The 12,841-nt window shown below is 52.8% G+C and overlaps 5 protein-coding genes across 5 annotated transcripts; 1 reads left to right on the forward strand and 4 right to left on the reverse strand.

The window, feature by feature from the left end:
* Positions 1-702: 702 nt before the first annotated feature.
* Z519_04715 (uncharacterized protein) lies at positions 703-4,272 on the reverse strand (the record flags this gene model as incomplete). The annotated part of the gene is made up of 1 exon (XM_016762460.1): positions 703-4,272. The coding sequence occupies one exon, from the start codon at positions 4,270-4,272 to the stop codon at positions 703-705; it is 3,570 nt and encodes a 1,189-aa protein (XP_016621407.1).
* Positions 4,273-5,336: 1,064 nt separating this feature from the next.
* Positions 5,337-7,136, reverse strand: Z519_04716 (uncharacterized protein; the record flags this gene model as incomplete). Its single annotated transcript, XM_016762461.1, has 3 exons — positions 5,337-6,833; positions 6,935-7,057; positions 7,116-7,136. The coding sequence occupies 3 exons, from the start codon at positions 7,134-7,136 to the stop codon at positions 5,337-5,339; spliced, it is 1,641 nt and encodes a 546-aa protein (XP_016621408.1).
* Positions 7,137-7,957: 821 nt separating this feature from the next.
* Positions 7,958-8,683, forward strand: Z519_04717 (uncharacterized protein; the record flags this gene model as incomplete). The annotated part of the gene is made up of 1 exon (XM_016762462.1): positions 7,958-8,683. The coding sequence occupies one exon, from the start codon at positions 7,958-7,960 to the stop codon at positions 8,681-8,683; it is 726 nt and encodes a 241-aa protein (XP_016621409.1).
* Positions 8,684-8,743: 60 nt separating this feature from the next.
* On the reverse strand, positions 8,744-9,830 carry Z519_04718 (uncharacterized protein; the record flags this gene model as incomplete). Its single annotated transcript, XM_016762463.1, has 2 exons — positions 8,744-9,031; positions 9,087-9,830. The coding sequence occupies 2 exons, from the start codon at positions 9,828-9,830 to the stop codon at positions 8,744-8,746; spliced, it is 1,032 nt and encodes a 343-aa protein (XP_016621410.1).
* Positions 9,831-10,472: 642 nt separating this feature from the next.
* On the reverse strand, positions 10,473-12,323 carry Z519_04719 (uncharacterized protein; the record flags this gene model as incomplete). The annotated part of the gene is made up of 1 exon (XM_016762464.1): positions 10,473-12,323. One exon carries the CDS (start codon positions 12,321-12,323, stop codon positions 10,473-10,475), a length of 1,851 nt encoding a protein of 616 aa, XP_016621411.1.
* Between the last annotated feature and the right edge of the window lie 518 nt (positions 12,324-12,841).

Genomic DNA, 12,841 nt, shown 5'->3' on the forward strand with positions numbered 1-12,841 from the left:
GATTCCCCGCCGCCTCCTGGTCTGTGTGCGTGAATCAGAGGCAAAGAAAAATAGTGGCCAGTCATTGCCACGCGAATCTGAGATGTGCTCTACCATGTGATATCAAGGACCTTGGAAGGAGCTACAATCAACCCACCTACTCGATGAATCAACTCAATCACCCCGCCCGCTCAGCCCCCAGGAAGAAACGACAAATGACACGGAACGGAACGCACCATCACCATATCTGCGCCTCAAGCACGACACCCAATCCCGATCTGAAAGGTTCTGGACAGAGGGCGAGGTGCGCGGATTCATGTACGCATGCACGGCGTCTGAGGAAAGAGAGGCAGTTCGGTGCTTCGTCCATGTCCATGATCCATACATGCAGGGCAGAAGCAGAGGCCGGGGTTAAGGCCGTTGTGTCCGTGAGCCATACAACACTGCGTAGGGATTGAAGCGTAGGGATTGAAGCTTCCTCTGCAGTGGTTACTTACTCCCTTACGTACTCTCTTCTGTACTCATGGATGGGCATGTACGTCGCGAGAAACTAGTCTTCCTTGACTTGGTGCTCTGAAACAAAAAGGTCGGGATCGATAGATGGTAGAATAAGACAAGAAAATCGAACAAAACTATGAGCAAAGTCCTAAACTTGATACCTCGAGGAATCTGCATTGTGTGAAATTATATCCTGTCTCAATTTCACCATATCCGCATCCACTCTTACTCAAACCACCTCTCCATCCTGAATCGCTCGATCAAACCCCGTTCCAAGATGAGACAATGACAGTTAATCACCAGGCTCGGGAACCTCTTTGCCCAGAATTCATAGTAACCCTTCACGCTACCGCCCAGCATCTGCTCCTTCACATCCTGCGGCAAGTCATGGAAGTGGTTCTTCTTATTCCGGATCACTCTCAACAAGTCAATCATTTTCGAACCACTGTACTTGCGCTGTTTTCCCATTTCTGTGAGAAACGTCTTGGGAAGAGCTCGGAGCCAATCCTTAGATGGCCCGATGACATTGGGCGCAAGGGATTCGAGCGCTGCGAGTTCGGCAAGAGACTCCTTTTCGGCAGGTGTGCGTATCGCGGTCTCGTCGAAAATGTTGTTGATTGAATTCTTCTCCCGCTCGTAGCAATCCGATACGTCGCAGAGAAATTCTAGCTTGTCAGCCACGTCCCAGAAGTAGGGATGACGAAGTATCTGCGCCGTGTCAGGACGATCTTTGGGATCATGTTTGAGCATCTGCATGATAAGGTCGTCGGCGTCGAATTGGTACTCATGCAGGCGTAAGTCTTCCGTACTGAACTTGTTCTCTTTAATATTCAAGTCTCGGCCAAGACTGGTGCCCCCAACATCAAAGGGATGACGACCTTGAGTCATGACATAGTAGAAGACACAACCCAAGGAGAAGATGTCGATGGCCTTGGTTGCCCGTCGGCCTGAGGGACGACCAGTGACAGTACCATCACTAGAGTGAGTAGTCGACCTGGAAGTGGTATTCGAGCTAGAATTTAGTGCAGCAACAGCCGATCTGGAGCCGACCAGCAATTCTGGCGCCCTCCAACCGGTAGTGCCGGCGGCTGTATGGTTGGCAGTTGGAGCGAAGGTTGATTCAGGGCCTTCCTCGAGGGGCTTGCACAACCCAAAGTCGGAAATGACAAACTGCAGTTTCGGCAGCCCATTAGTGGGGCGGTTGCTTTTGACAGCCTTGACCAGGACATTCTGAGGCTTGATGTCTCGATGTACCAACTTGAGTGAATGAAGATGCTGAACACCGTCCGTAATTTGACGGAGAGTATCCTTGACATCAAATCCTTCAGGCAGCTTCACCAGTTCGGGATATTGGAGGGGACGTTCGATGAACTGATCCAGAGACGTGGTGAAGCGTTCAAGCGCAATGTAGGTGAAATGTTGCGACTCTTCCTTCCCAAAGTACCGGATGACATGCGGGTTCTCGTCACTGGACAACAAATGCTTGATCTCTTTGGCAGCCAGGCTATTCGATGAACGGATCAAACGCTTGACTGCGACTTCTCTGCCGTCCAATGAGCCAGGAAACACTGCTGTCCCATTGCTTCCACGGCCTAGACATCGATCTTCCCTAGTGTCAATTCTAAGCTTGCCAACCTGGAGAAGGCCGTCCTTTGTGGGAGTTTCGGCCACAAGTTGTTCCTTCTCATCCATAGCTTCCGGATCCATGGTCTTCTTACCCTTTTTGTTCCTCTTTCCACCTCGCTTACCACGTTTTGCATGTCGACGGCGAGGCTGTGCACCATTCTCGGCGGTTTCGTTAGAGTCTTCCTTATTCTTCTCATCTTCCGACTCGCCTTCTGAACTGTCATCGTTGAGGTCAAACACTTTGACAGTCTTGGCAGGACTGGCAACCGAGACTGCTGCGCTTTGAGCACGGCTCCTAAGAGGTGTTTTGATTACGTCCTCCATCAATTCCGCGACAACTTCAGTAACACCTTTGTCTGCTGTAACCTCTGCTTCTGGCCCTTCTTGCTTGTCTGTGTTTGCTGAAGCAGGAGGCGCGGGAGACGCAGGAGCCCGAGTCTTCTCCACCGCGACCTCCACGCCGGCCTTTCGAAGGAGGTGTTGCATCTTTAACATAATTGGCATCCTCATCTGCAATCCAATCACGAACAAAATGATGCTGCCGCAGATGATATTGAAGACGGATAGTAGAGGGTGATTGATGACAGGTATCAACGAAGGGGCAATCTTGGCCTCCAAGGCTGCCATTGCCTTCTCTGCCTCCTCAGCTAAGTCAGTTACTGGTGGAGGGCCAGAGATCGTCAGCCTGAGGGGTGTGAGGTTCGGCTCCGTGGAAAGCACGTGGACTCCGACAATTTCTTCCAGGTTGCCATCAAAATCCAACGGCTGACTATCATAGTTCCAGTTTGAGCTTGCCGGCGAAGCACCGCTGGTGACACCTGGGTACGACAACTCAGACATGGCATACCACACCCCTGTTTCGGTTCTGTTCACAAAAACCCTCTCAGCTCGCTGCATTTCGTTCCTCCAGATTTCAGGAGAAGAAAGCAGAGGCGAGTCCGTCGGTCGTGCTAGTAAGACTAGCTTGGCTGATTCATCGCGATTGTCCAAGGGACGAACAACGTCAAACACTCGGGCTACGGGAGTTTCGAACATGTGGGTGAATCGGGGAACCTTGCCAGAGTCGGCAGTGCTGTCGATGCCGATGATTCGGCCGTTGTAGTAGCTTTGAATATGGTAATTGTCCAACGGAGTGACATATTGGTCCTGTAGGTCGCTGTCCCCCTTGTTTGCAACCCATTCGGCAAACTTGATGGTACAAAGGGGTTGAGTTGTGATCTTGTGGGATATTTCAATGGTGTACTCAACCCTTCCCAGGTTGATAGTCCCGATAGGATCACATGCAGGGTCATCCAATTCGAAACCACTCAATCGCTTGCAGCTGCGGCCTTGGTCGTCGCTGGAGAAGCCACGGTACTTGTCAAATTGCTGTAGAATATTGCCGGTAGCTGCGTCTACCACATATGCCGTTGTCTCCTGCGAGGAAATCGTCACAAGGGGTGGATCATCCACGAATTGAGGCGTCTCGGCGGCAAGGGATCTGACGGTGATGCCCAGTCGTTGTAGACCTATTCTGGGGTCTCGATGTTGAATGTAGAGGTTGCCATCCTTACTAGGTTCGACAATGAACATGTAGTCGTCTTCATATCGAGAGCCGTCCACTTCCGGGTCACTGCGATTCAGTTTGTGGTGAATGGTCTGGATCATGGGGCTATTTGGGATGCCCAGTGACCATCTTTCATTGCCCGTCTTCCTGTCACGGGCATGGATGGTGCCGTCAATAGTGGCGAGTAGCACAATGTTCTCCACCTCCCAATCTTGCAGCAGCCGCGCTGAGGAAAGCGCAGAGAGTCCCTGAGAAAAGGACTCATCAGACTGTGCAAGAGGTGCTCTGACAGCACTACTACTCAGGGAGTCGTGGGCTGGAGCCAAGGCACGGAGCTTGTGGTTTTCGGGGTTTTCATCGGTGCTTCGAAATTTAACGGTGGTGATGTCGTTCTTGAGAAGCGGGATCTCTACTGGACTGCGGCCAGCTTGACCAGACGGTCGACTCGACTCGGGAGACGGGCTCTGGGTCGAAGCCACCAATCTCTGAGGGGCATCGGACGGCGGGAGGGATTGAGGGTGAGCTGAGGCTATGAGAAGGAGGAGGATGGCCCATGTCAACATTGTTTTTGGTTTTGATCCTCCACGTCGGCTCTTTGGCGGCCGAAGCGGAGGTTTGGCCATAGTCAAGGACAAGAGACTCCAGTGCTGTTAGGAGATGACGGAGAACTAGATTTATATCGTGGGCGACATGGTGTGTGATTGTCTAGTATTGGGATTAAAATAAGGAGAGACGGGGGTTGGTGGTGGTGGAGTGAGTTTTGGAAAGGTGAGAAGTGGGAGTGTGTCAGTCAGCTTACGAATGTGCTTGGTAGAACAACAAAGAGAAGTCCTGGCACTGGGCAGCCCAGCCAGCCCCATACGGAAAGACAGGGTGTGCCCTTATTACCTATCGCCCTTAGAAGGACATCCCAGGTGACGCCCGTAGGTCCAGTGAAGGGCCTAGAATGTCACCGGCCAATGGCCACTTGGGCGCCAACAGCCCCCAATTCAATACCCAATGCCTGTATCGAGCCTGCTAGCCTAACGCCTGGTGGCCCATATGCCCTCATCGAATCCTACCCCCGGCAGTGGCCAACGAACCATCGAGTTCTCTGCCTTTCGCTCTCCGCCTCGTTCCACGTTCCACAGACGATCTAAACCCGAAACAGCCTCTATGGAGCCGATTCATATGTTTCAGGCTGAAGCCTTTCCCCCTTCGACGTCGAACAAATCCTCCCTTACCTCCTGGGTACCTCTCCTGAGAGCCGCATATGATTGACGTCGATAAGTCGGTGTAGTGGCTTGCTTCGTCACAGATGTCAAAGCTTTAAGAAGAGACACTTCCGTTGAAGACGGCTACGACCCTCTGTTACTCCGCCTTACCCTCTACATGAACCAATATTCTATATACCCCAGGAGCACTGTCATTCTGCACGTACATTTCTAATGTTCTGCCAAACTTTCAGTCTCGATACAACATTCTTGTTCTATGCTATTATTTCCGACCAGCCGCTAAAAACAACAACAAGCATGGCTTCTCCACCCTGCCAATTTTGTACAGTCATTAAATCTCAATCTCCCTCCCATCTGCGACATGAGACTTCGGTGGTAACGCAGGAGAAGAGTGTAAGTGCGAGCACCGGGTCAATTAATACATCGTGTATGCTGTCAATAGCAAGACATTCAAGAAGTGGGCCGCGTCGCTCTCAGAAAATCACCACGTACTCCCCTCTCTCATTCCGTTTTATCCTCAAAGCCCTCCACAGGTCTTGTTCCTCGTCCATCTTCGAAGTGCTGCTTCGGACATCGTTATGCTTGTGCCACCGCTTGAGCATTTTGTGGATGGAATATCCTTTGTCGTTGTCCAGGCCAGGTGCATTGGCTAGGAAACTGCGGCAAGCACGCTTTGTCTTCTCCTCGGCTCCGAACACGACCATTGCACCACTGGAGCTTTTGCGTTTGTCTGCGCCATTACCATTCTGATGCGCTGGGTCCGAGTCCGTGTCCGATGCCGAGTCGTCGTGTTTGCGATACTCGATTGCTTTAAGTTTTCGCGTAGTGCCTTCACCTGGCGAACGAGAGGGCGAATCGTCACTGTACCGGCGGCGCGAACGGTGCTCATGCCGAACATTGGCTGATGAAGTACCATTATGTCGATGGACTTTGTGCTTCTTCCTCTCCCGCTTCTCACCTTCTCGGATCCGAGTAAGGCTATTCCCATGGTCCGAAGAGCTGGCCCTCCTTCGCGTCTTGTTGTTGGACATTTGGCTCTCGACCTGGCCAGGAAGAAGTGCTCCGCCGACCATTGAAAGGGCTCTAACCGCTCGACCTTTAATCGAGATGCCAAGTCCGTTGGAATCCTCCTTGGTATGTCGAGTACGTTTTAAAGGAGATGTGGGGTCTTCCGGTTTGAGACTTCGACGAGTCGTGCGAGCCTTCTGGACCACCACACGTTTGTCGTCGAGATCGGGAGACCGACGGAACGGGTACGATTCATCTTGAGTCATCATGCGGCTTAGCCCACCAGTGAGTCCTGAGTGTACAATCACCGGCGTATCCACCTTTACCGCGTCAGCCATCAGTGTGTCTCCTTCCAGTTCGTGGACTTGATCTTCCGTAGCTCGTTTCCGTTTCTTCTCGCTGCCGCTGTTCGTCCGACTATGTGCGCGTGGTCTCTCTTTCTTGTCTAATTTGGATTTCACCTCCTTTGCTGCCGGTGTCATAAATTCGAGCGACAAAGTACTGTTGTTCATATCTAATACCCCTCGAGGCTTGACCGGTGCGGCACCCCAGGTATAGCCATTTTCTTCGTACTCCTTGCTATGCTGCTCCTCTTCCTCTGCGTTGTGGTACCCATTCTGACTGGACGGCCGACTGTTGGAGAAGATTGACGGAGCACTGTGCTTCATAGACATTTCTTCTTTCTCTTTGGTAAAACTTATCTGGGGGGTGCCGGTTCGGCTACCTTCGTCAACCATATAATCAAAGACACTGTCACGATTCGAGTCCGGCACAGCGGGAGGAGGAGTAGGGACGTGTGGAGGGGCATCTGTATCCAGATCGTCTTCAACGTATGCTGGACGCGGCACGAGAGCCTTTTCGTTCTCTGGCTCGACAATCGACACAGATTTTCTCTTTGCGGCCTTGGAAGGCTTCTCGCGATATAAAGCGCCCTGGTATTTCTGATCTTCGGTAATACATGACTGTTGGGTGGCGTCAGTGCCCAAGTTCTCTGCGCAGTCGGGCGCAATGTGTAGAAAGGAGTCCTCTGTGATAAGACGACTGAGTCTGTGGGCTCACATACTGTATGGGCTCTGTAGCTCGTGCCTTGAAAAGTCGTCATACAGTCAATACAGGTAAACACTGCGCCCCGACATTGGTTGCGGTGTGGATCGAGCTTCTTCTTGGTCAGGACGTCGCCACAGGCCTGTAGATGGGATGATTAGAACCCGTGAAGGTGATGATCTGCCGCGCATAGTGCTGACCTCGCATTGAAAAGAAACCATCTTGCGTGTTTTTGCGTGAATGGTGAGAATGCCAAAAGTTCAGGCTACAAGTCAACGATCAACGAGTGTGTTGAAGGAGCGGGCCAGTTGGGCAGCAACAGTTCGAGGTCGCACAAGAGCCAGCTCTCGAGCGGGAACGGCGATGAGTGAAGGGCGTCAAATAGCGAGTGTCAGGGAGTTTGCTCAGTGTCAGAGGGGCAGAACATGCGCAAAGGCAAGGGCGTCGCAACAGGGCCAAAGCAGGGCGCAGAGGGCGTCCGCACCATGAATTCCTCTCGTTGATCGCGGGTGCGGCCCCTTCGCTTGGCTCATTTTTTTTTATATTTGGAGCCAACATTCGTCACCTGAAGCAGGTCTAGTAGCCTGGGGCCTTACCGCTTTGCCCCTAGTCGCACACCATTGACCCGCCTCCCGACGCCTATCATACGCCCATGATGATTTAATCCAGGGGGAACCCAAGCCTAGCAAGCAACAGGCAAGCCCAGGTTTGAGACCTCCGTGGACCTCCCTCGTCCCGCCAGCCGCGTCGCGCCTGACCACTCACATCTCGCACAAGCGCGTTCAGTGGTCATCTGGTCTTACTGTTACAAACCAACATCATGGAGCGAACCATGGTCACGAACACCTGGGGCTTACTTGCTTATCCAACGAAAAACCTGCTTGTTGTGTGCCATCATCATCCTCCATCAGGAATTTTGCATATCAAACAAATATCTGACGGGTATCGAGGGGTGTATGATACACACCGACTACGTTAACACGCAACATTTCCACCGTCACTTCGAGCGCGCTCGTGCCACCCTCCTTTGACCAAGCAACCAATGTGTGGCCATTCCGCCGCGCCCGGCGCAGATGCGTCCCTAGCCGTGACACCTGAAACCACCCTCTCACACTCGCATTCCTCTGAGAGCGACGCATCAAAGGGATCACAATCATTGCGAGCTTTCGTCCCTAGCTCCACCCTTTGCGCCTCTGCGTTCGACCTGGTGACGTCCACCGCCCTGCCGCTGTCGATTGTGCATCACTCTCTGCGGGTCTACCTGTTTGCGAAATGGTTGGCTGAGCGCGAGAAGAGTGAGTGGGCGGATAGTGACCTCTTGTTCGTGGCATGCATATGCCATGACCTGGGTGCCACCCAGGCGCACAATGGCCCGCAACGATTCGAGGTCGAGGGCGCCGATGCCGCCGCGGAGTTCCTACGTAGGCAGGGAAAGTCGGAAGCGGAGGTGCATGAAGTTTGGACGGCGGTTGCTTTACACACCTCGCCTGGCATCGCAGAACGGATCACTCCATTGGCTAGGCTGGTGAGGTTGGGCGTCCTGATTGACTTTCGTCCGGCAACCCGGTCTTCCTTGGGCGCGGCGGCATATGCTGAAGCCATCGAGGCCAAACTTCCGCGAATGGAGATTGAGAAGATTCTGGGGGACGCTGTCGTTCAACAAGCTGTCCAGAACCCAGCAAAGGCCCCGGCCGCTTCATGGCCGAATAACCTCTACAAGGCATATCTCGAGAACCCCGGATGGACTGGTATCAATCGAGGCTTTTGAAGAGCATTAAAAATTCTATGTATTTTGATATAACAGTAACTGTTAGGTGGCCGTCATCGGTCACAATCGCAGCCTCCTTCCTATCGCCCCGAAGCAAAGGCATGTGCAAAAGAGTATACTTGCCAACCAAGTATAGACACCAAATTTTTCAGATGCCATTGGCTGGTGTATCTCTGGTACTGGAACAAAATCTGGATCCACCACCAACATCACCAAAGTGCCGGTGATGCCTACGGCTGCTGAAAAGGCAAAGCCGGGCAGGGATCGGTCAATCAAGTACCACAAGACAGGGTTTGCCAGAGCCAAGGTCAAAGCGACTTGTAGCGTCGACTGCCAGGGAATTCGTCGCTGACACATAGTTAGTATGTGCTATCGATGACGGGAGGAGGGCACGATGGCTCACCACTGCAAATGCAATACCAACGAACGCCCCCATGCTTCGAACGGCAGAGTACCATAATGGGCCCAATCCACTATCGGAGGACGAGCCAGAAGTGGTTCCTTCAGGTTGAATCGACGTAGTCGTAACCGACTTCGCATCAGAAGACACGAACCTCTCCCAGAAGGAATCGATTAGTGGAAGCGCATTCCCAAGCAGGATGCCAAAGATGCCCCAAGAGACCTGATAGTACAAAGAACTCCGGTTAATATCAGGCACTGGCACCGGCGTTATGCGTTGAGTCTTGTGGAGATGTGTAATGATTGTCCCATAGCCAATTCCGCATCCGAATAACAGTGAGTTCTGCAAAAGCAGAGGCACGAGATAACCGCGGAACCCTGTTCTCTTAACTTTAGGGCGAGGTTTTGTGGCTTCTCCGTTCCAAGTCAACGGGGCATTTGATGATTCGTAGTTATAGTCGTCTACGCTCCGTCTTTTGCTGGGTGTCTGTGCCCCGGTGCCCCAGGGCGTAGATATTTCATCCCGGGTTCCATCTGAGGTCAGCGGAGAGTAAATCCCAAGCAAAGTCGACGAAGTCAAGTTGAGGATTGATCGGGTGCGACTTGGAGGAAGATCAGGCTTCTGGGCCATGAGCAGGTCGGGGTTTGTATTCTCAGCTGGTGATGGAGGGTGCGACGAGTCGGTCGAGGAAGGTGTGATCTCAAAAGCTCGTCGAGGGACGGGTCGGTAGACTTGAGGTATTTCCATGCTGACGAGAAAGAAGTTTCGTGCCCTGGAAGGTGGTGGCAGGGACAAGGAACACGAACTGAGGGCGAGGATATGTAGGTAGCAGTTCAGTGTAGAGGAACTGGTGCTTCGGTCAATGCGAAATGGAGAGTCAAAGTATTATTTCAATCATGACGGTGAGTGAGAAGATGTCAGCCTCAGACGAGGAGAGCTAGAATGAGTAGACCACAGTAGATGCAGTGCGGAGGCGTCAAGGCCGCTGTTGTAGTGGCAGCACACGAGCTGAGCTGATGGTAGGGAATATTCTGTTTTTTCCCTTCTTTCACATGTCCATATGCAGGTCGACTCAGAGGTGCTCCAGCGTCACACTACGCTTCACCAAACACACTACGCCCAAAGAACACCAAACCGAAGTGGGCGAATTGGGGACTAGGCACGGGTTAAGCACTTACACGGGATGGTGCGGAGTAATGGATGCCGCGCCATTTGCCAGCGCGACTGACGTTGAATGCTCCACAGTACTATTAGTGCAGAGTATAGGAAGTGCGAAGCGAAGCTACCACAAGTCAGGTCCTTGTCAGGTCTTGGTCAGGTTTCTTGGGTTGCTGGGTTGTCTACTTGCGCATGGAAAATTCATCAATCACTACCGCTGTGACACTTGATCTACAACTTGGGCTTCGCAGCAGCCGCCGATCGCGCCAGTGTAATCTCATCCCAGTCAAGCGCCTTCTTCGCAGCTTGAAACGCTCTCAGCCCAATTGCTGCTTCTCCATCAGGACGCATCATTCTGTTGAAGAGCTGCTTAATCCCCCTTGCTTGCTGTTCGCTTCCGGCCTGGGCCCAACCCAGCTGGATCAGTTCTTTGCACATAGTTGATGCTTCAGGCCCAGCTACCTTCAGACGAGTCAAGTACCGATCCAATTCTGACGGCAGCTGCCCAGGCTCGTCCACAACCTTCGTGATCACTCCCAAGGACCGAAACTCGTCCATCGGGATCGCCCGGGCAGAGAGCATGGCCTCTCGGGTGAAAGCAAATCCACACTCTCTGATCACATATGTCGAGATCGTTGCTGGACACAACCCTAGTTTGGCCTCGCTCAGAGTAAACGTGGCAGATTTGGCTGCGATCCTGATGTCGCACGCAAAGGCTAGTCCAACTCCACCACCGAAAGCTGATCCGTTGATGCCGGCTATTGTCACCTGAGGTGCCTTGTCAATCGCATCGAAAAGCTGCGTGAGCCGCTTATATTGTGCATCACTGACTTCGCTCGACTGTGCAACCGGCGAGGTCCCTTCTCCAAGGTCCATACCGGCACAGAAGTATTTTCCTTCGGCCGTGATGACTATTCGAGAAATTGTACGATCGTCTCGCGCGCTACGGAACACCTCTGTTAAATCGCCAATCATTGCGGTAGTCAAGGCGTTACCCTTCTTTGGCTGATTGAGAACCACTTTGAGATTGACTCCGAAGCGGTATATGCTGATGCTCTCTGTCTCACTGATCAACGTCCACGAGAGTCCAGGGTCAACTTCACTCTTGTGCTGTATCGTATATTTAGAATGAAGGAGGGCGCGTTTGGCCGTCAGAGCAATTCCAGCACGGCTTTCGTTTGGTTTCTTGAGCTGGTCTGAAATCCAATTCCCAACCTCCACAAGCTTCGGAAGATCAACACCCGTCTCAAGCCCAGCCTGCTGGAACAGGAACACTAGATCTTCAGTGGCAGCGTTTCCCTTCGCTCCGGGCGCAAACGGGCAGCCTCCCAATCCACCAACGCTGCTGTCGAATACTCGCAGACCGCACTGATAAGCTTGCCAGACGTTGCTAACAGCTTGGCCATATGTGTCGTGAAAATGCCCCGCAAGTTGGAACGCAGAAATCCCGTTATTCTCAAGGTACAAGAGCAAGCTCCTGACGTCCGCCGCTGTGCCAATGCCGAGTGTATCACCCAGACTGACTTCATAGCATCCCATATCCAACAGTTCGCGCACAGCTTTAAGTACAGCTGCCTGTGGAGTGGGCCCGTCGAATGGGTCTGCAAAGATACACGAGATATATCCCCTAACTGCCAGACCAGCAGCGGTTGCTTTCTCGGCCACTTGTCTCGCCCTTGCCAACCCCTCGTCAACAGTCGCATTGATGTTGGCTCGGCTGAATCCCTCACTGGCGCTCACAAACACCGCTACCTCTCGCACCGAGTTTTCCATGGCAATCTGCAACCCCTTCAGGTTGGGAATTAAGACTGGAAGTCGAAGATTGTCATCGGGTAACAGAGTCTTGATCGTTTGATCCGCGAGAACTTGTCGACAATCGGCTAACTGCGGGATAGCGCGCGGTGAGACAACGGACGTGATCTCTATCGTCTCCAGCCCCGTGTCGCGCAGGCGGGCGATGAGCTCTAGCTTCGTCGCCGTCGGGATAGTCGTCTTGATGTTTTGAAGCCCGTCGCGAGGTCCCACCTCGACGATGCGGACGTCCCTCCTCCTGCCACCGACGTGAGAAATGCCTCGAGCCATGCTTTTTGTAAATGTATTATTTCCGCCGAACGAGCTAGGAGACGTAGGGACAACCCTCCATCGTGACACGCTATAATATATCGAAGCCGACCGTTTGCAATGCCTGGCAAGCGAGGACGGGTGGCAGCGAGAAGACAAGAGCCAGAGACTCATTAGACGTTACCTATTGTACAAGTAACGTACATACGTTCACATCACCTTTCCGAGTTATTACTTTTCACCCGTGCAGAAGCCGAACGTGGGAGCATTGATTGACTGCGACCATGCCCCCGCCCCCTTGAAAGTCCGAGCCTAATTTTCTTTCGCTCCCCAAAAATAACCTCGGAGCCCTGCTTGCTCGGATTTCTGTGCACTGCCCGTTCGCGGAGTAGAGATTGTGTGGGCCCGGCAGTACTCGCCGCGGGTCCAAGACACGGCAAGACGGGCACGGGGTACCATAGTGCCTTGGTACTGCAGGTAGACAACGGCCCAGGTCCGTGCCAATCAAAGCCAGGTCGTGGAGTACAGGGCCGAGGCTC

The sequence above is a fragment of the Cladophialophora bantiana genome (assembly GCF_000835475.1).
Source record: "Cladophialophora bantiana CBS 173.52 unplaced genomic scaffold supercont1.6, whole genome shotgun sequence".
NCBI lineage: Eukaryota > Fungi > Ascomycota > Eurotiomycetes > Chaetothyriales > Herpotrichiellaceae > Cladophialophora > Cladophialophora bantiana.